Genomic DNA, 22,608 nt, shown 5'->3' with positions numbered 1-22,608 from the left:
TGGTTTTTCTCCGGTACCGGGAACCGAACTCACGACCTTGCGCTTGCCAGGCAGGCGATTTTGCCGCTGAGCTAAATCCCCAGCCCCGGTCATCAGTTTCTTGTTGGTGCCTGAGACATGAACTCATTCAATGAATGCCTGTGGTACTGAGGAGTGTTAGGGTGCAGTGGTCCTCCATTTGGAGAAGGACTGACCTAGGTTTAAATACATACCTTTCACTTGCTAACTAGAAGTGGAGATCTTTTAGTCTATGGGAGCCTCAAATTTAAAATGGGGATGATATGACTGATTTTGCAGAACTGTTGTAAAAACATGTATTAATTCTCAAAAATGTTGTAGTTTCCCTCAGTTTGTACTGAATATCTTCCTCACTAGTAAGCCCCGATCAAATGTGAAGCAGTCACTTTTAGTTCCTCTAGCCTAAGCTTTTGTGTTGCCTTTCTTTATGTTTCAAGCTGTGGGGACTCCTCTTTGTGCCCCCAAAGCTCCTCCTTATCTAAATCATTTATTATTTCCCATAGAATGTCATGGTTGCTCTGGTAATCTTACCTTAAGTCTGTGCAATTTTCAGATGAATTTTTTTCAAATGGTGAGCAGTAGAAGCAGGAGTCTCTGCTAAACTAAGCATCTTTCACTGGTGTCTTACATTGGCTGCTGGCTGCTCAGGGGCTGTACATCACTGGTAATGCAACTGCTTCTCACCATAGTCATGTTTTGTCTCTATCTTTTACAAATATATCTCCAAAATGTTATGAGGCCATTTGCTAAACCCTGAGAGGTGTTGCAAGGATTAGCTAATTGATTACTTTAAATGCTTTGAAACTGGCAGGGTGTTCAGTAAGGAAGGCAGGCTAACTAATTTTCGAGGGTTCCATGGGAGTACAAACTGTAGTAAATGGCTCTTGTAATTTGCTTTGGTATCCAGTTGAACTTGCTTATTGTGTAACATGAACCATTAAAATGAGTTATGTCTGTTATTACATTTAAAACACGACCTGGGAAAATGTTTTAAATAAAAACGAGGTGTTTGGAAAATATGCAAAGCTTTTGTTGAATGGAGTTGTAGCTACTGAAACCACTTGGGTTTTTCTGACTCAAGATAACAACCGTGAGTCATGGCTCATTTGTGAAGAGCTTATTGGGTTCCGGGTGCTGGAATGGTCACCAGGGCTCCCTCCCTAAAGGAGCCGTAGGCTGGAAGGGGAGGCAGAGGTACAGCCAACAACCTGCAATAGGGGTTTTGCTATCTGGGCTACCGTGGATGAATAAAAAGGGACAGAGTGATAAAATGGTGGTTGGCTCAGTTTGAGGGAAATCAGGAAGGATTCATAAAGCAGAAGGGGCTTGACTGACCTTCAAGGATTCAAGTTAGCCACAGGACAGGGATGTAGGATGTTTTGGACAGGGGGTACAGCATAGGAAAGGACAGCCCCGCTTCTCATTCAAACATCGTAATGCATTTCTAGTTCTTATACCTTGCTTCGATCTGATTCTTTGCTCTTTGCACATAGTAGATATTCAATTAATACTTACAAGTGAATAGTAGTGGGTGGCAAGATTATTCACATCAACTTCAATTTTATTCACTGGGCTTATCTTTATTTTCTAATAACAAGCATGTCTTTTGTAATTAGAATATTCAAACTATTCAGGATATGACTGTCAGGTCATGGATGCCTGTAGTCAGAGAGGTCAGTGAATTTGGGGCTCTTGTGGTGACAGTGGTGGGGTACAGGCTTGAGATTTGGGGGTACTGCTGGGAAGGAAGCCAGCATGATGGGTCTTGAGGGCTCAGAGTTACTGGCTTTTGTTGCATATGATGGGAAAGCATTGAGATTATCAGGCAGGGGGTGCAAGGATAAGAGTCTCTGGCTACACTGAGAAGCACAAATTGAAGCTGGGAGAGATTGAGGCAGAAGAATCAGCTGTGATACTTTCATATCCCAGGCAGGAAACATCGAGCATCTCCATGATTGTGTGGCATGAGATGAGGCCACAGGTTTGGTTTTAGATAGGGTAAGTTTGAAGCATCTGTGCCAATGTGCAAGAAGGCCACTAAGCCCTCAGAACTGGCAGAGGGGACAAATCAGCCCCCAGAAATGGCACTGCCCCCAGAGACCTGTGACATCTAGAGGGAGGAGTATGCCAAGGAAACCCGAGGAGGCTTGAAGCGTCTGGTTGGGAAGGTGAGTGGAAAGCAGAAGAAAATGGTATGTGAAGTTACAGGAGAGGAGGGGTGGCCCAGCACAAGCAATGATCTTTCCAGGAACGAGGTTATTTCCTTTCTCCTGACATTTCTCTCCTTCTCTGCCTTCTAGGTCCTGCTCAGAAGCTGGCCTTCCCAAGATGCCTTCCCAGGCAGCTTCCTAAAGCACACCTTGGTCACTGCAGGTCCCCCTCCCCTCAGCACTGCTTGCAAATGTAGGCCAGTAGGCCAGGACATTGCTGAGAAGATGACTCCTTACGGTTCCCACAGGAGGGATGTGCGACCTCGTGAGCTTCCCATTAGACCGCTGCATGTTAAAGCGCACAAAGAGGTAGGCCCTTTGCTATCTCCGGGACCTGGCAGTTTCTGGGTCAGGGAGGCCCCAGATGGCAAAGCATCGAAATCAAGCACCACCTGCCACTAGCCTGTGTGTGTCTAGGAAGCAGTGCCAGGCCTGGCAGTAGGATGAGCCAGCAAGTCACTCTCTTTGGGTACAAAATGGAAAGAGGTGTCCAAAGCAATAATTGAGGTGGAACATATAGTAATGTAATGTTTGTAAACATCAAAACGAATGCAAAAATATCCATGGTGAGCAAAATAACAAAATTTTACTTAAAGATGGGAATCATAACAGTTGGGTGTCTACAACAAAAGAGAAAAGTCAATATTTTTAAAAATTTCAAAATGACTGCATTAAAATGTTTCTCTTTGTGTTTGGGCATCCTCTTGCATCCTGTGCCTTGCCCGCCCTACTCTTGGCTGGGTGGGTGGGGATGTGGGAGGGGTCAGGAGCTGAGGACGGGCTGTCCTCCTTCAGAGGACAGGGCCTTGCACAAGACGGGCAAGCCCTCCACCACTGAGCTGCACCCCAGACTCTCTGGGGTTTGTTTTTTGGGGAGAGAGGAGCACCATTCACATATTTCCTTCACATCAGAAAAGCCCCATCCTTTCCAGAAACACTTCTCCATAACTTCTCCAACCTCCTTGCTCAGTCCTGAGCAAAGGGTTCCCTTAGCCCCCAGCCCGAAGGAGACCAAGTAAGTGAGGGACAGGTTTGTTAAGATGCACCGGGGCCAGTCAGGGCATTTTGCACGAGACTAGAGCTGGGTCAGCCAGGAGGGAAGGGAAGTGGACGCTGTGAAGGTCATTGCCAACATCTGCCACAAGGCCCTCAACTGCTGACACCCTTTCACTGAAACAGGGCTACTGAGACCCTGGCATATTCACATATCGTTTCCCTTGCAAGTGCAGTAAGCATTTTTCTCATTATACCAGGTGGCATCTAGCTCATACGTTTTGATAGGCTTAAAGCCCTGTGTCATTAAATAAAGGGTAACCCTGTGGCACTGCTGGGATCTGTGTCAGCCTGAGGCATCACTAACACACAAGTATTAAAAACACGAATTGTTTTCTGTTTAAATGACTCAGAATTGGCTGTGTCTTTAAGCCTTTGCTCCTGCTGGGCCTTCTGCCCAGTATCCAGTCCCCATCACTGCAGACAGATGACTTTCCTGGGGTGCAGAGCCAGGGAAATGGATCCTTCCATTTTCTCTTAAATACTGGATAAGCAATTGCTATTTATTGATTTGAAGCTTCCTGTCTTGGATTTAAGTCTAGTCAAAGGTGATGGGGCTGTCTGAGATTTCTATAGGATCTCATTAAAAAAAAAATCACAGCACACACATTCTATGGTTTGGATGTCCCATGGTCAAACCTGTGTCCAGCTTCTCCCCAAATTCTGAAATATGAAAGGAATAAGGTCACTAAAACTGGAAGGAGAAAAGCCATGGAGAAAACATCCTGGAGAGGAAATGTGTAGGCTTAGATCTGTGCATGGGTCAGGACCCTGGAGGGGTGGCCTTAGCCCCCACCCCGAAGGAGGCCAAGAAAGTGAGGGACAGGATTGTTAAGATGCACCAGGGCCAGTCAGGGCATTTTGCACAAGACTAGAGCTGGGTCAGCCAGGAGGGAAGGGAAGTGGACGCTGTGAAGGTCCACTAGAGATGCTGGACAAGAATCTCTGGTCCCCATATCAGCACTGACTGCCACCTGCTTCTTTCCTTTCTCCCTCTGCTTTCCTGAGCCACGGGAATCCATGACCTCCATTTCTGGATCCCATGAGTGTCTCTGCAGTACATTTGCAGGGGAAGGCTTCTTTTTATGCACATACAGCATAGCTGTAAGGTATACTATGTCTTGCTATAGGTCTCCAAAGTTAGATAAGTCCTAATAACAAAACGCAGTCCCTTTCTTGCCTTCCTCTCCAAATTGTGCCCTGAGACATGGATTACATCTTCAGAAGAACAGTGAGGAGGACATTGGCAGAGCAGCTCCTAACTACATTCACTGCAAACTAAATTTAAAATCCTTGATAAATATGTAGTTGTACATGGTACGTTTCTGGGCAATGCTCAAGACAGAGATCTATCTCCTCTCTTCTGAATGCTTATAATCTGAGACTTATAAAAGTGTGGAATAATTGATTAAGGTGATTGTTCTAGATCTTATCTACAAGGCACAGGTTTTATTATCCTATTATTATCTATCAAGAGTGAGAATCAGACTAATTCTCCCATTGGTTCTGCAGTTACGACCTTGGAATGCCTTGCTTCTCTCCTGGAACCTTTCCTCACTTGAAGTCAACTGTCACCTTAAAAATATAAGCCAGTTTGACCAAGTGTGGCACTGCATGCCTATAATCCCAAGTTCCCGGGAGGCTGAGGCAGGAGGATCATGTGTTTGAGGCCAACCTGAGCAGTTTAGCAAGAACGTATCTCAAAAAAGGGGGATCTGGGGAGTGTGGCTTAGTGGTACAGTGCCCTTGGGTTCAATTTCCAGTACCAAAACAAACAACCAGACAAACAAGCAAACAACAAACCTCAAAAATGCACCTGCTTTTGATGTCTTATTCTGAACCCAGCCTGTAAGCTGTAAAACAGACACTCATTTCCCCAGTGAGACACTATCTTAGAATCTGAGTGATGTTATTTCAGTAATTCAATAAAACTCAGTATTAAAAAACTCAGTTGGCTTATACCCTCACAGAGGCTTTTCTAGACGGATACACTGAAATAAGTATATCTTTTAAAAGTCTGGAGGAAGGTTGAGGTTGAGGGTGAAGACTGCCAGGCCAAGTCCATTGAATTTTACTTCTACTTTGAACTTGCCGACCACAGCATGGAAATAAATCACTTTGTCTGTATCAGTCAGGGTTTCACTAGGGAAACAGATATAACACAACATATATAAATGTATAAGAAATTACAAGATTGGCTTATGACGGTCAGCCACAGAGTTGGATGAGGAACCGTGCAGAGGGTATCTGCACACTGGAGACTGAAGGATTCAGTCCAAGGTCTGGAGCTCACTGCAGTGTTCTGTGCAAGTCTGTATCAGAAGACCAATGGGTCTGTGACAGGAGGCCAATGAGTCTACACCAGAAGTCTAAAGGATCAAAGGGGGAAGCCGAAGTTCTGTACTAGAAACCAGGAGATGACCTCCAAGCTGAAGGTGAAGACTGGAGCTCCTCTGAAGAATGGAAGCCCCTCTGTCCTTCCTTATTTCCCTTTTATATCCTCTAGGTGATGATCCACCCTCGAGTGTGGAATTGCTGAGCCAATTTAGTTAAGCTTCTAAACTTCTCAAGTTGACACAATCAATCAGCCACTACAATGCCTTTGGCTGACTACCAAAATTACTTGAATTGTGTCTAGGATCCATGTTGTATCAGAAATATGTACCGTGCAGGGCATGATGGTGTATGCCAGTAATCCTAGCACTCAGGAGGCTGAGGCAGGGGGATTGTTGCAAGTTTGAGGCTGGCCTTGGCTATATAGTGAGTTCAAGTCCAGCCTGAACTATGTAGCAAGACCTTATCTCAAAAAGGGTAGGGGGAGAAACAAAGACCTTTAAATTCTATGATCCTATGGAATCCAGGATGATGTTCACACTGTGAGAAGCATAATAACATAAGCCAACTAAGGAAAGAGAGATGGTTTAATTCCTCTGTATTAGTCTGCTTCCTATCACTGTGACAAAGCACCTGAGAATGACAATTTAACAGAAGGAAGGTTTATTTTGGTTCACAGTTGCAGAAGTTTCAGTCTACTTTGCTCCATTGTTTCTGACCTGTAATGTGGCAGAACCTCATGGCAGAGAGAGAGAGTGAGGGAGAGAGAGAGAGAGAGAGAAAGGGAGAGAGAGAAAGAGGCAGGCAGGGAGGGAAGGAGGAAGGGAGAGAGACAGAGAGACAGAGAGACAGAAAGGGATGGGACAGGACATACCCTTTAAAGGCAGGCCTTCACCGACCTACTTCATCTTACTGGACCCCCCCTCCCAATAGCCCAGTCAGCTCTCAACCCATCAATGGATCAATCTTCAATGGCTGAATGAGATCAGCACCCCATGATCCTGTCACCTCTCTGGGACTCCGTATCTGATAATTGCTGCATTGGGGATCAGGCCCCCTGGGAGGCCACTTCATATTTAGACCACAACACATTCCTTTAATGGAAATAATAACAATAAAATTAAATTTGTCAGACCCTTTAAAGCACTTTACATGTATTGACTCACTTAATCTTTACAAAAATCCCAGAAAGCATTTGCTTTTATTATGCCCACTTTATAGAAAGCAAAACTGAAACAAAGAGAGGTCAGATAACTTGTATGGATGGAATTTGTATGAATGGAAACGTGATGGAATTTGAATTCACATGATCTGGCTCTTCACTGTTTTGCTGTATACTTTTAACCTTGATTGTACTCTTTGTACCTTTCCCTTGTACCTCTGGGTAGAATGAAACTTAACAATTTCAATTTTTTCTTCATGATGTGACTCCATTGTTCATTCTTATTATAGCAAAAATTCAAACTGTGCTGACAGCATAAAGTATGCTTATAAAGCGATGGCCCCCCATTCTTGCATCCAGATATAACAAATATGTATTTTCTTCCTCAGGATTTGTGTTGTTTAACACATGCCTGACTTTAATTTCCTTTTATGCTCATGAAAGCCATAGACATCTATGTCAGTATATACAGTTCCACCTCCTCCTCCTTTCAAAGTGCTATCTTAGTAGCCACATATTATTCCACTGAGTGAATACTGTAATTTATGGTTGCATGCTCTTCCCTTGATGAATGGTCAAGTTTAAACATGTTCTGCTATGCTTTATTATTATAAATTCTGTGGCAAAGTTGTTCATTTATCCTCCTTTTTTGTGAATTAATTTTTTAGCTTTAAATCTTTAATCTGCATGGAATTTATTTTTTGCAGGAAGTGAGGAGGGGATTGCAGTGATTTCTTGATTTTGCTCTTTCTAATGATTAGCTATCTGAAGAGATTCTGTCTCCAGGCACCTGAGTAAACACATTCCATCTGTTATAGAAATACATCAAAAATTTCAATAAGAGGGAATCTTTGTGGTGGGAAATGGCAGGTAGCATATTGGGGTGAGGGAAAGAGACAGCAGGCTCAGCCACTATGGGCTTGAGCAGGGGTCTGTGCATTCAGTGGCCCAGCTGCATTTTAATTAGCAATATTACTCCCAAATGTTTGGCTTCCACAGTGGGGGATTAGGGACCCCTGCATTCTCTTCATATTTAGAAGTGTACATCAGTGTGTTTAATTAGATCTTCTCTCTTTTGAAAGGTCAGCCAATAAAATTGTCATATTGTGTCATTCAAGGTCTAGAAGTTACTCTGCTATAAGCATGATGAATTTTTTTTTTCAGTTAAAAATTTCCCTATTCATGTCTTGTGATTTTTAGTAACCTTTGCCAAAGATTCTGACCGGCCATCATGCAAAGGATCTCTGAAATCTTTTAGCCATATAGAGCAATTCTAGTCCATCACAGATTTTTCTTTATCACATTGGACACTGCTACTGAGAACTTTTCTAGCTTAGGCCTCTTCGTGCATTTTCCTTAGTGTTTATTCACAAAGCAAACTTCAACTTTGTTTTTGCTCTTACCTTCTATGACTGAGCATTATTTACCAGTAATTTCCATGGGGTGTGTGTGTGAGGAACCACAAAAATAGGCTGTGCTGTTCAGGAAACATTTGTCACCATACAGAAATTCACAGAACTACATTTTCTTAACTTTATCACTTGGCTAGGAGAGAAGTAAGCTGGGAGAGCAGTCTTGACTCTTTTAAGCCACAAACTTCTTGATTACAGGAAGTAATCATGTATCTGTATGAGGTTACAGGGTAAAAGGAAAGGTTTGGAATTGCTGGCAACCTTTCATATGACAGTGGCTCCCCCCTTGCTCTGTTTACCCTCAAGACAGGGATCTCCTGGTGCTTTGGGCAGACTTCAGACTAGCTCTCTCCATGTTCAGAGCTGGCAGATATTTGCTTAAGGATCTGAGAATAAGTAAAGCGGATGTTCAAGGCTGAAAAGCACTACCACTGCTATTTCACTGATGGACATTATGGATTATATTAGTTCTTGTGAAGGTATGAAGAAATTACACTGCTAAAATACCAATGTTTTCCCAAGTGTGGTTACATCAGAATTATCTGGGTGTTTAATCAAAATGCTGCTTGTTGGATTCCATCCCAGAATCAGAATCTCTGGTGGCAGAGCTTAGGGATCTATTTTTAATAAGCCTCTTATGCTGTTCATGTGCACATTAAAGTTTGAGAGCATCTGGTTTATAACATTACTTCGCTGGGGAAAATGTACTCCTGCCCACTGGCTTCAGTGGGCAACCTTTGGAGTTTGGGGATAGTTGGGTTGTACTTGTGTGGTAAAATCAGCAGCCGGATGACAATCACATTTTAAAAGCAAATAGTAACAACTGATGAGCAGAGGATGGCCCAGGACATGCAAGTTAATTAAGTTCTAAGCTGTGGAGCTGGGGACTACACGAAGAGAGAATCTCAGCCAGAATTAAAGCACCACAAGGGTATTCAGCTAGAAGATGAAGCTGCAGAACAAACATCTGTGTCTCACTGTCTGCTGGAGTGAGTCTTCCCCCCGAGCTTTGGCTAAGATGGCTCAAGTCTTTTTCTATTTCCTCTTTCCATGATTTCTGTGAATCATGGGGGCCTCCTTGGGTTCCTTCTGCAACACTCTTGATTTCTTGCTCTGGGTCTTGTGATGCCCCTTTATCTCTGTCCTTGTGTGGCTGGCCAATCTCTCTGCTTGAGCTTTCCAGTCACAAAGAGTTTGTGTGACTTGTCACTGCTATAAATACCTGAGATAAATCAACTCACAGACAGAAAGGTTTATTTTGGCTCACAGTTTTGGAGGTGCAGTCCCAATTTGGTTGTCCCTGTTTCCTTTGTGCCTATGGTGGCACTGTGCTGAGGAAGGAGAGGGGCTGGGTTCCAAAATTCCAGTCAAGGGCACACACCCAAGCCACCAAGGCCTGTCTCTAGGCCCTGCCTCTTAAAGGTTCCACCTCTTCCCAAGAGCCCCAGGCTGAGGACTAAGCTTTTAACGTGGGGGCCTCTGAGAGACAGTCAAGATCCCAAATGTAGCAGAGAGTTGTTTTGCTGATCCATTGGAATCTCCACAGAGGCTTTTGGAGTCAAAGAGGAGGAGTCACACAGCCATGTTGCACAGCACAGAACTCAGTCATGTGTGGGACATTGCTGTCCTTGAGAGTGTACTTGACCAGTCTATCCCAAGGGTAGGTCTCACTGGTCAAGCCAGTTCATGTCACTTCCAGGCCTTTCTCCATCTTGCTGGCTTCTTGGCTTCTTTATCCTATCACCTCTCTGTGCTTCCTCTCAGTACTGCCGGTTTCTTCTCACTCTTTTATTCAGAAAATGTCAACAGTTCTACTCCTAACTCACCTCCTCCTTACAACCTTTACATACCCAACTTCAGCCAAGGGGCTTAGCTGAACAAAACGGCCATCCAGTCATTTCTCTAACAGCATCCATCTTCCTTAGGATACCATTTGGGTATTAAGTAGCATTTCCCCAAGATCCATAATGTGTTTCTTCCACGGAAAATTAATTCTATTGATGCTTTTCTGAATGCATAAAAACTGAGATAGAATCTTTTCTTCCTTTTATCACAGAATCTTTTTATTTAGACACACTCATCAGGAAAAAGTCAAGCAAGAGTTGACTTCCCAAATATACTGTTTTTATTAGCAATGTTAGTTACACAAAATACCGGGTTTCATTGTGACATTTACATACAGACACATCGCAAACTTAAGGTTTTAAGAGGCAGGTTGCACTGTGGTGCCCATCAGTCTTTGTTCTACAATGCTCTTGCTCACATGGTCAGGAATATATCATTTATAACTGTAGCCAAATAAATGAAAGCAGAATCATTTTCCACTCACCAGCACAAAAGAGTGTGGCTGACCCCAGGCGAGTGGCATCTGCAAGGCCGCAGAGGACATTCTGTGTCATAATTCATATTTGGAGGATAAAGAGACAGCTGAATGGTGTTCAGGAGGCTTTGCTTTCTTGCTGTCCTGTCTTTTGTACATCTGAGAGCTTTCTATTTTGCCTGTGATGGAAAGTCATTTCCCAGACGAGAGATCATTTTATTTAGTGCTCATGTTTTCTTGGTAAGTATTCTGAATTTTTTCCCTAGTAATTTCTATTTTTATGCACAGTGATTCTCAATTGGTGAGAAAATTATGATCTCCTAATCTCTTTCCCTTGTACTCGCTGAGTGATTAGCCTCATTTGCTGTTTGAGTTCCACTTCACGGTTGTGAAATGACACCTCTGCCTGACTGGCTTAGCATGTAGGCTTGATGGCTTTGACCTTTTCCATGAAAACAAGGGAGAGGGAAAGATGTGACATGTGTGTAAATTGTTGCTCAATAGGGTTATTTTGGCCAACAGCTCAAAAATACGTGCTTTGCTAAACTCCAGGAATATACCAGTGGAATATTTTGTGTTTGGGGTTTTCTAAGGCATTTAAGAGTCATATTATTATCAAGCAATGAAGACTTTAAACAAATTAAATATAAACAACTCACATCCTGAATCATAAGATATGTAAATAAATGCTTTACAGATTTCCAAGAAAAATCACATTCTCAAGTGATTCAGGGAAACCCGCTTCATCTCCACTGTGATGGATGTTACTTCCACCACCCTTAATTGGGATAACTGAAAAATTCAGATTGAGATCATTTCAGGTACTCCACAGGATATATAAATATCTCAGTAAATCCATTTAAATGGTGTTATGGACTTGGCTGGGGTCTCACTGTAGTAATTTGCAGGTGTGACCAATATTAACTTATAAATTTCCCATGACTGGTCCTTTGTTGATTTCAGGCTTCCTCCTGTTCAGTAATGATTGCTCAGCAAGCACATTTTACCTTCCTTCTCTGCAGGCCCTTTATTACTATGAGCTGTGCGTGCATGTATATGTGTGTGCATGTGTGTTTGTAATAGTAACGTGAGACAGTATTTCCCAAGAGTGTGCTAATGGGCACTTTTACAGCCATTTCTTGCCGACATGTCTTTTTCTTCACTTGGCTGTATTTTCAGTTAAGGTATTTAACTAGGTAGGCAATGACGAAACAATAATTATGGTGTAGAAATAAACACATATGCTGGCATTCTGCAGACCATCACACTTGGCTAATGATCCTGCAATATAAGTTTTAACAATTGTCATCAGGATGGATTTTGAGTCCAACGTCATATCTCAAAGGTATGGTTGTGATGAAGTTGATAAAATTTTTACATGAGTAAGAATGTTTAATTTAAAAACTCATTTTTGTGACTGAAAATTATATTCTTATTTTCTAATATTTGAATATAGTCTTTCTATGTCTTCCATTCTTTTTTTCCTTCTATCATAAATTTAAACTACATTGCATGGGGGGAATTTCTTATCAGGTTTTTAGCTTAAATACTTGAAAAAACTAGAATTATGCTATGAAGGTAAATAGAAATTCATTTAATTGTCATCATTGTGCAAGGTAGGTCCTTTTATTATTCCCACTTTAAAAATGAGAATCTAAGTTTAGAGAGGTTCATTAACTTGACTGAGAGTACAAAGCTGGGAAGCTGTAGAACCAAGATTTGCATCTAGGGTTGCCAGACTGTGAAAACCACACACATGAAGGGACACTTAGGCAATACTTGCTCTTTGTTTGGGCAATGGTTTGGACATACACTAAAAATTATTCATTATATATTCGAATATATACTTCATGTTCAAATGAACGTTGGTATGGTTGAGATCTAACAATCTCCACTCCCAAAGTCTCCTGTATTTGGAAGCAGGGCTTTCAGAAGGTGACAGATCCCTGGGGGACTCTATTAGTCAGTGCGTTCATCTTTTGATGAGCTCATGGCTGAATGTGGTGTTAGGAGGTGGGGATTTGTTGGAAGAGATGGGTCACTAGAAGAAGGACTTAGAAGGGTGTCTTTTTGCCCCTGGTTCCTCCCTTCTCTCTGCCTCCTGCCTGCCAAAGGGTAAGAAGCTTTCCTCTGTCAGGCCTGCACTATGCTATTTGTGCCTTAGAGTCAGCTAACCATGGATTGAACCATCTGAAACTTTGAGCCAAATAAACTTCTCCTCCTCAAACTGTGGGTGTGAAGTACTCTGTCTCAGCAATATCAAAATGACTAGTACATATGTCCTGGACTCTAGCAGATAAATTTAAACCTAGGATGTCTGACTTCAGAGCCCACATTCTTAGCCTTTATGTTAATTCTGCCTAAAACCCAGGCTTAACTGGCCAATATTGACATGTCAGTTCCTCTCTACATTGTCCAAGGTTTTATCATTTAGGAAGAGTCTTCCTAGAGATAGAAAGAAAATATGCTAGTGAGATTATATAAGTTAAGAGAAAATATACTTTTAATTTTCTATATTGTCACCATTGTGTTGAAGATTACTGAGACACAGTTTTGCCCCCCAAAAGTACTTATAATCTAGTAGAAAAATATGTAAAAACCTAGTCTTATTGCGATATAATAATAGCTTTGCTAGACAATGAGCTGTTAACCCTCCCTAGCTGGCTTGGAAAAAGCATCACAGAGTTGGGAGCCCTTAAACTTAGGCTCAAATGATGAGTAGGAGATCACTGAAGAAAGACACTGTGGATAGGAAAGAAACAGTGTGAAGAAAGGCAAAGGTCTGTGAAAATACATCGTAGAATTATCTTTTCCAAACCTGAGATACACGTACTGTGTTTATTATTAGGTGATGAGAATGAGAGAGGGACATGGATATGACTTCAGGAATTTATTTGCTGCATCCAGAAATCTTATCTTAGACAACTGGGAGCCAATGAAGTATTTCAAATAGATAAATGGTATGGCCAGATATGTGTTTCAAGATAGTAACTCTAACAACAATAAGGCAGGTAGACTGAAGGGGAGAAAGACCCTGGGTCACCCATCTGGAAAGGGGAGCTGTGGGTTGGACGTGTCAGGTGGGCGTATGAATGAGAGAGCATGCTAAGGTGAGTGTGCGGAGAAGGAGAGGGGAAGGCAGCAGTCTAGTCCTGGGGACACTGACACTTGATTTGGGAGCAGGAGGAGAGAAGGACAGAAAGAGGACAAGAAAGAACAGGAGAAAGAGACTGAGAAGAAAAAGCACAAAAGAGAAATATTATGTAAACCAAGGTGTAAGATAGTGTCAGGAGGACACTGAGCTGCTCCACTGTATGCAGTAGTCTGGAGGCAGACATGACTCTGTTGGACGTCAACTGGGCCTCTTTAAAAGACCTATTGATCATCTCTTTGTTTATGCTGGTTTAAATATTGCTATGGAGTACACTGCATCTCCTTTGAATTCACATGTTATGGTAGGCCTTTGGGAGGTAAGTTTAGATGAGATCATGAAGGATTAGTGCCATTATCAGGCTGGGGCTTTAGCTCAGTGACAGAGTGCTGTCTAGCAAATGCAAGGTCCCAAGTTGGATTTCTGGTAACAAAAAAAAAGAGAAAGATATATGTGTTAGCCAGCTTTCCCATGACTGGGACACAACACCCAGAACTTAAAGAAGGAGAGGTTTAATTTGGCCCACAGTTCCAGAAGATTCAGTCCATGGTCAGCTGGCTCTAAGGCAGAAATATCATGGTGGAAGAGCCTGGGAGAGCAAAGATACTTCGTTCATGGTCCTAGGAAGCAGAGCAAGGGAACAGAGAGGAAATGATGAGAGACCAAATACACAAGGTGTGATGAAAATATATGGTGAATGTTTAAATTTAAAAATTTTATTTTGGTAAAAGACACATTGCCATTAGTCCCCCTTAAGATATGCCTCCCTAACCCCTGCTTTGAACACACATATCACATTATTCTTGCCACTTTCTAATGCAGTTTTGGAGGTCCTCTTTCTTAAGTGTCTTTATTCAAAAATATGGTGAATAGTGCTGCCAAGTGTTGTCCAGTTGAAAAGCATCTCACAAAAACATTACAGTGTGTCCTCATCCATCTTATCCACCAGATTTAGCACCATGCAGCTTCTAGCTCTTCTTCAAAGACCAAGAAACCATGAAAGGTAAATGTTTTGAATTAATTTAGGACATCAAGGCAGCCATTACAACATTACTAAAAACACTCTTAAAAGAGGACTTCCAGAGCTGCTTCGGGAAGAACAATGAGATACATATTTAGAAGTGAGCGGAGTATTTTGAGGGGGATTAATGGCAATGTATCTCTTCCTGTAGTAAAATATTTTAAAAATTAAATATGCAGGGTATTTTTAGCTCACATCTTGTATTACCCAAGCTCATGCTTCCGTGATTCCCCAGACATTTCCAGAAGTGAGTTCCACCAATCCCCTGGGCAGTTCTCAAGCCAATCAAGCTGACACAATCAAGCTTAACCATCAGAATGCTAGAGAGCCCTTTTTATCGCTCTCTCTGCCAATCCAGGAAGGGAGCTCTCACTAGGATCTGACTGAGTGGATCTGCTCTCAGATTCCAAGCCTCCACATTGGTGAGAAATAAATAGCTGTTATTTAATTCACCAGCTTTGTGGTATTTTGTCATGGCAACATGAGGTGACTAATGCAGATGTGAAACTTGCTGCAGGTAAGGACTTAAAAGTTTCAAGTTGACTCTAAGCACATTCTGGAAGAATTCATACATTTATTTCCATGATATTCCCCCTTCCAAAATGCTTAATTATTGCATATAAAACAAAAAAGTAATTTACATGTGAAAATATTATGGTCTAATACTAGTGCAGAGTACTGTATAGTATAAGGGAACTTGCCTATTTCTCAGGGACATAAGAGAAAATATGTTACCCATTGTTGATGGATTTTGTTTGCTGATCCACCTTGCTGGCTCTCTTGCTATTGGCCTTCTAGATCAGATCTTTGTCCTTCTCCTACCTGATGAATGTCCTAGGAAGCTGGTTTGTAAGGAATACTTCAGGGAAGTCCCTTGCCCTCTGGCTTTTGGCTGGGTTGGACCAATGGAGGGAAGTGACAAGATATTTAAGAGAAGAAGGAGTGTGCAGCCCTGGCTTTGCTGTGCTGGGCCACTCATATTGGCTACTTCCTCTTTTGAAGGCCACAACACCAGGATCAAGCATGCCCCTTTCCACCGAGCTCTTATCCTTGGGTTCCAGTGACCTATGCCCTGTTCTTGCCTTTTCAGGACCCCACTGGTATTCCCTCTCCCAGCACCCATCCTTACTTTACCAGCTCCAGTTAGAGTTTACTCTAACTCCAACCCATACTCTTGTAAACAGTTTCCCAATGGCTCAGTTTGAATCTGCCATTTATTCCTGCTGGGGCTGTGATAGATACAACTGTGGACCCTTTTTTTGGAGACAAGATTTAGGATATAGTGAAGATGTTTCCCTGGGGGGTGTTTTAAAGGAGGAAACAACAACCTTCCTGATAGAGATTGACCTCCCTTAGGTCATTCATATTGCATAGAAGACTAATGATGTTGTTTTCTTTCCTTTTGAGAGAGAGAGAAAAGAGAGAGAGAGAGAGAGAGAGAGAGAGAGAGAGAGAGAATATTGCCCTAAATTAACAAAGGATCTCTGTTGGCTTCTAGATACTATATTGGAATAGAGAACAGCACTGTGTCTGTGCTTAAGTCCTTGGGCATTCCTAGGGTCTATAAGAAGATATAATTATCAGAACATGGGGAAATAAACCAAATGCTCAAGCCAGTACTATGCATTTTAGGTATATAGCATTAGTTTATAGGCGTTATTTTATTAAAGTGAAGTAAAATTAAAAAATAGCTGAAAAACAAATGGATGGTTGTTCAGGAATGTATATGTTAGAATATTATAAATCTGAGATAAAATATATCATATGAGCATAAGTACATGCTATGGTTTAGATATTAAATGTCCCTAAAGACCCATGTATTGAAGGCTTGGTCCTCAGCCTGTGGTGCTATTTGGGGGTGATGGAATATTTAAGAGGTGAGGCCTGGTAAGAGGAGGTTAGACCCTTGGGGTATGCCTCAAAAGGAATGATGGCACCCTGGTCCCTCCTCTTTCTCTTTTTATTTCCTTGCCACCATGAGATGAAAGGTTGCTCCACTATAGGCTCCTGCTATTGTGTCCTGTCTCACCACTGGCCCAATAGCCAAGTGACCATGGACCGAAACTTCTGAAACCAGGAACCAAAACACATCTTTCCTTCTTGCAAGTTGATGTCTTGGTTACTTTTTTCTCGCTGCTGGGACAAAATACCTGATGTCCAAAATTAAGGAAGGAAAGGTTTATTTCGCTTACAGTTCGTGGAGGTTTCAGTCCGTACTTGGCAGATTATAAGGCAGAGTGGCACATGGCAGAGAGCTACAGCTCAGGATGGCAGACAACAGCAAAAGCCACAAGCACACACCAGCGAGGAATGGGGGAGGAATGGCCTCAAGCACTCTCTTCCTTTCCTTTACATATGCAAACTATCCACCCCAGGGTGGGTGTAGCTCTCACACCCATAATCAAACTCTACAAGCCTGCCCCATGGCCACATGAGGCTTTGGGGGGCCACCCAGATACAAACCATAACAGTTGATTATGACAGATATTTTGTCACAGTTACAGAAAGATGACTAATACAACATGGGAGGAAAAGACCTGGATTTATGTTATCAATAATATAAAAGTGTTATATGAAAATCAAACATTGATTTCATCATATGATATTAGAATATTTAGACAGATGCATGACATAGGCTTTGAATAGGCAAAAAATATAGGTGAAACATTTTGCAGACCTCCACAATATTTTACCATTTATTTCTAAAATAAAAAAAAATATTTTACCATCATTAGGATATTCTGTTTAATCTTGCTAGAGTGCCATTTTTTTAATCAATAGCTTAAATTTAATTTCATTGCTAGAAGGACATCATGATGTCCTGAGTTACTTCATAACCTGTGTTTCTTCATGTGTAGGACATACTGAATTGGAAGATATTCTGGCTTTGTGAAGAAAATCTGAAATATATTTTAAACTACATTTTGATGATGATAATGATGACTATAATGATTGAAAGTTCTGGAGGACAGTATATGAATTCATTGTGACTAGACTAAGCAGTAGGCGATCTGATTTAGATAGAGGGAAGAGTAGACATGATCCTGCTGGCATCTGTCATGTGGTCTCACATGCATGCATTGCCCACTCCTATTATGGTCTCAGTGGAGATAAGTGTGTCCCACTTTGTAGAAAAGGAAGTAGAGCTATTGCCTCTGGATCCCAGAACTAATATGTTTAAAACTCAGGCTATACCCCAGGTCTCCAAGCTTTCACTTATGTGTGATAGATTGTTCCAACTTTTACTCTTTGAAATTCTACAACTGTGATGGAAAAATTTGCAAGGATATGGAGGGAGGAAGAAGAAAAAGAGCCCAAGGCTCTCTGTATTTAGTCTCAAAATTGTGTGACTTGCTTCTGGTGAGAAGCAGCTAACCTGACAATGAAGACACTGTAGGATTATATTCATCTGAGAACCATGTAATTGGAATCCAATCCAGTGTTGTAACTAATAGGGATAGTAGGCTCCCAATTAGAGCCTTGGAAGCAGATTTACATCTAAGGTCTGTCCCTCCCTAGCTTGTTTTCTTGATAACCTCTGCCATTGACTCAGCTATATTTGTCTTGGATAAACTTGTTCCTGAACTACCTTTAAATGGACAAAGCTTTATTTTGACTTCTTTGGAAACCTTTTCTAAACAAACAGAACTCCTAGACCCAAGTGAATAATCGTGCTCAATTGCAAAATTCAGTGCTGTGAAACTTACATCAGCACTGCCATTCAAGTCCAGTAAATCAATAGCTTCTTATTTGCACTTATATTTGAGAATTATTGCGGCAGTGGTGAATTTGTTGCTGCAAACTTGAACTGTGAGGAATTAATACTGATGGCATAGTGTCCTATGGATGCAGCACTGGGCCGCCCAGCTGAAGTAGGGGAAGGTTGCTCTCATGTGCTTTTTATGGCTAATGCAAATTAGCAGATAGTTGTGGGAATAAAGTTCTCTCCTTGATCTATGGCAGGAGGTAGTCCGAAAGAGTTCATTTCAGACTATAATTAGTTTATTCATTAGGGTTGGGGAATTCAATGACACAGCTGCATGAGGTACCATCATAAGCTACCTGAACATATGGCAGAAGGATAATGCAAATTTAGTTTCTGAAAGAAAAAGCCAAAAATAGTGCAACTTTTTGCTTTTATTTTATATCCAGCAGTGATTTCCTGAAGGGGAGAGGGTAATGAGGTGATTATATTCTAAACCTTCCAGTATATATTGATTTTAGATGGAAGAGTATTCATATTCTTGAATGTTACAGCCAATACATACAGATATATGTAACACACCTCCACACATATCCTTATACACCTAGCTACATAAACAGAAAGAGTGAATGTTGTTCTTTGGTTCCCATCAAGAATAACTAAATACCACCATCAATAGTTTTTTCTCCTCTTTTGCTTTTATAGTTAATTATTAGACTAACAATATTTGAAGTTTGGTTAAAGGTTGTATTAATCAGTTTTCCTGTTGCTAGACACAATACTCAACACTCACAACTTAAAGGAGGAGTGGTCTAATTTGGCTCAGGGTTTAAGCGGATTCAGTACGTGATTGGCTAGCTCCAAGGCAGGACTGTCGTGGAGGAAGGGCGTGGTAGATCAGAGTTCTTTAGTTCATGGTGGCTGGGAAGCAGAGCACACAGGAAAAGCACCAGAGAGGAAGGAGTGAGGGTACAGATATTGTGTGCAAGGTCACACCTCCTCCACGACTGACCAGGTGCACCCCAAAGTATGCTCAACAAATTCCCTGAGCAGATGCTAAAGCCAGTCAAATTGACACTCCACCCTAACTGCCACAGAGGTGTATATACAGAGGTGAAATAAAACTATAGTGTTCAACTTTTGAAAGACTTCTGGATATTTGTATATACACATAAAATTCTACGTTGCTTGTGAAATGTAAGCACTTACTGGTACAAATTCTCATATCTATTCATGTTGTAAAGCATAATCTGACTTCAGATGTAGCCATATTTATGTAAAGTTTAAAATCCATAGAGCACTTGACTTACAAAAATGAGGGCCTATAACTTGAATTGCTGGTAGAAATAACCAAATCTTTAGTGTTAGGAAGGAAGCCCAGGAAGATGAAAAAATTGATCTGAATGAAGCAAAACTCAATTTGAACCATGACACCAAGCCATTCTTATGCCTCTCTATATGCTTTGTGTGTCACCTAAAAGCATGGCAAATGAAAATGTTACTGAAGTCAAAGCACCCAAGCAGGAAAACAAACAAGTGTGGAACTGTGACAGATTCCCCATACATTTGTTCTTGGCAATTGATTTACTCTACAATTAGTGCTGAAAGCTATGTTTTGACTACATTGCATGCTCATAGCGCTGTGGTCTCTTCCTCTTGTGACTCTCAATCAAAATTTATGGACAACACAGTGAAACAAATTTTTCCCCAAAGCTAAGATGCTGAATTAAGGTAGAATTTGCAAAAAGGCACAATACTTGTGGCTATTCCTTGGGAGTTCAATTATGAGGAAGTTTTATGTCCTATTTTGTGGTTTTCTGTCTTGCCTGAATTGTATTAAAATGTATGCATGTTAGTTGCTGTCATAATAATTCAAAGGTTTTCACTTTCAGAAATTTAAAGTTGTTTCTTTGTAGAACCAAATTGTGTGGTTGTAGTTCTGGGTGAAGGTAAATGGGGCAGGAAGGGACTGTGCATTCATTGCACCCTAATTTATGCATTCAACTATGGCTGAAGTGGTAGTTTAGGGCATGTTTCAAATCTGGCTGAGGATGGGGTCTGAGACTTAGGTTGTGTCAGACCCACCCAGAGCAAATTCAGCTAAACAATATTTTGAATTAATTAAATATATTAAGAATCAAGTGATGATAAAATCAAGGAGCCAGGTAGACTATAGAAATAATCAAATCAGGAGTCAGATGGTGCAGTGGTACCATATTTACCTGGAAATAAGACTGGGTCTTACATTAATTTTTGTTCCAAAGGGCACAGTAGGGTTTATTTTCAGGCAATGTCTTATTTTTTTCATGTACAACATTTACATTTATTCATACTATTGCATACTATTAATTACTGTATAAATAGGGATACAAACAGGTGTGGAACTGTGACAGAGCCTCCATTTATTCCCTGTTTATACTTGCATAGTATTTATTCATGAATAACAATCTGCATGTATTCATTTATTCATGCACAAAAACTACATTTATTCAAATATAGTTACGTTCATTTTCTGGAACTTTGTCATAATTCTCCAAATCCTGAATTCTGGCCAAAATTTATCATGACTGTATTTCCCATAGGACAACTGCCCCAATCTCTAATGTCCAGCAATAGAGTTCTCCTTAAACAAGCCTTTCTTGTCCATGTAGCCTGCTTGTAGTGCATTAGCAACACAGCTGGCAGTGGTTTTGTCCTGTGAATTCTTCACCCAAGTCACGACCTGTTATAGGCAAGCCTTCACAAATTGAAGACTTACAGGACAAGTGTGGCAACAAAAATGATGGCAATTAGGAATGATGGTCCACAAAATGTATACAGTGTTACCTCACCTACTGTGGGAATTATGTTCCAGAGACCCCACAGTAGGTGAAAATCCATGAAGCAGTGGCATTATATTTATTTCATTATTTATATATATATAGTTTAAGGCTTTATGAACCCTTCTCACACTCCTATAAACTTTTCCCACTCTCTTGTAAACACTTCATATGCTCTTAAGCATTTTCTATGCTCTTAAATCTACATAATTTTAACAACACTTAAAATTCTGTGTGGATACTCCGCAGTGAAGTATACTACAACTTGAATGATGAAGATCATGAATTATGTAGCTGTGAAGAGCTGATGGTGATGAAGGTGATGATGATGAGACAAATGTACTACACAGCAAGAAGAGGAAGGAGAGATGCTGAATGTATGGTCACAGTGTGGGAGAGCAAACAGACCGATGCTATCGTCACTGAACCAATCAGTGCCCAGGATACAGAACACAGTGCTGTAGTTGGTTGCCTTCCATTCCATCAGCCAATAGTGTACCGTGTACAATCTCACATTGACAAACTTGCACAAGTGGTAGTGGTGTACCGCATTCCATTGTGTGCAGTACGGTATTCATCTGTTGACAAAATACATACTGTATTTTATTTTGATTTAATATTCTTTTAATATGTTCAAATTAACATTTTTACATTGTTTTAAATTTTCTAGGCAAAAATCATTAAAATTATAAATATTATATAAATACCTATATACTGCCAAATCCCATGTTATAGTGAAAACTCCATGGTACGGAATTAGATATATATTTTTAAAAAACCCGTGATACAGTGAAACTGCAATAAGCAAACTGTGATATAGAGAGGGACAACTGTAATAGATGTTGTGAAACAGGAAGAAAAATGTTCAAATGGGAAGGGGAACAAGGTAGGGGGAAGGAAGGAAGGGAAAAGAAAAAACAGAATAGGAGGAAAAAATGGAGACAAAGCTTTTGTAAATGAGGGCAAGAGGGGTTGAGGGGAGTGGAGGGGATTGGGGAAAAAAGAAGAACCAAGATGTATCATATACAGGTACAAACTCCCCATTATGAAGGTTATCATTATGTATATCTAAAATGTACCAATAAAATTAATAAAAACATAATTTAAAACCCGAAAAAGAGTGATGGTCCACACAAAAGTGACAAAAAAGGCATCCAAATTCAGAAAACACTTCTTTATTTCACATGACTGTATTAAGTACCTCCATTACAACACATGACATATTGAATTATGGAGATTCATATTAGACACAACTGCATCAATTTGTTTTTAAGTGCACACATTATTCGTGCATTGGGTCTGTACTCTGCTTGGTAATTTGCCAGTTAGTCTTGAGTTTATCTGTTTACACAGGTGCTTGCCTTTTGTCCAAAGATGCTTACTTGGGTATTTACAAATACTTAAT

General features: G+C 40.9%; 1 protein-coding gene across 2 annotated transcripts in view; it reads left to right on the top strand.

Moving 5' to 3' along the window:
• Positions 1-22,608, top strand: part of Rasgef1b (RasGEF domain family, member 1B) — a 783,333-nt gene that overhangs the window by 165,905 nt on the left and 594,820 nt on the right. For both annotated transcript variants that reach the window (XM_005388230.2, XM_013516120.1), the window contains exon 2: positions 2,319-2,537. In XM_005388230.2, the coding sequence (XP_005388287.2) occupies positions 2,454-2,537 (84 nt within the window). In that variant the 5' untranslated portion in view covers positions 2,319-2,453. The remainder of the gene's footprint in view (positions 1-2,318; positions 2,538-22,608) is intronic.

The sequence above is a fragment of the Chinchilla lanigera genome, unplaced genomic scaffold (genome assembly GCF_000276665.1).
Source record: "Chinchilla lanigera isolate Chin_1 unplaced genomic scaffold, ChiLan1.0 scaffold00032, whole genome shotgun sequence".
Classification (NCBI taxonomy): Eukaryota; Metazoa; Chordata; class Mammalia; order Rodentia; family Chinchillidae; genus Chinchilla; species Chinchilla lanigera.
Note: the sequence above shows the minus strand (reverse complement) of the source record. Positions and strands in the feature narration are given on the sequence as shown.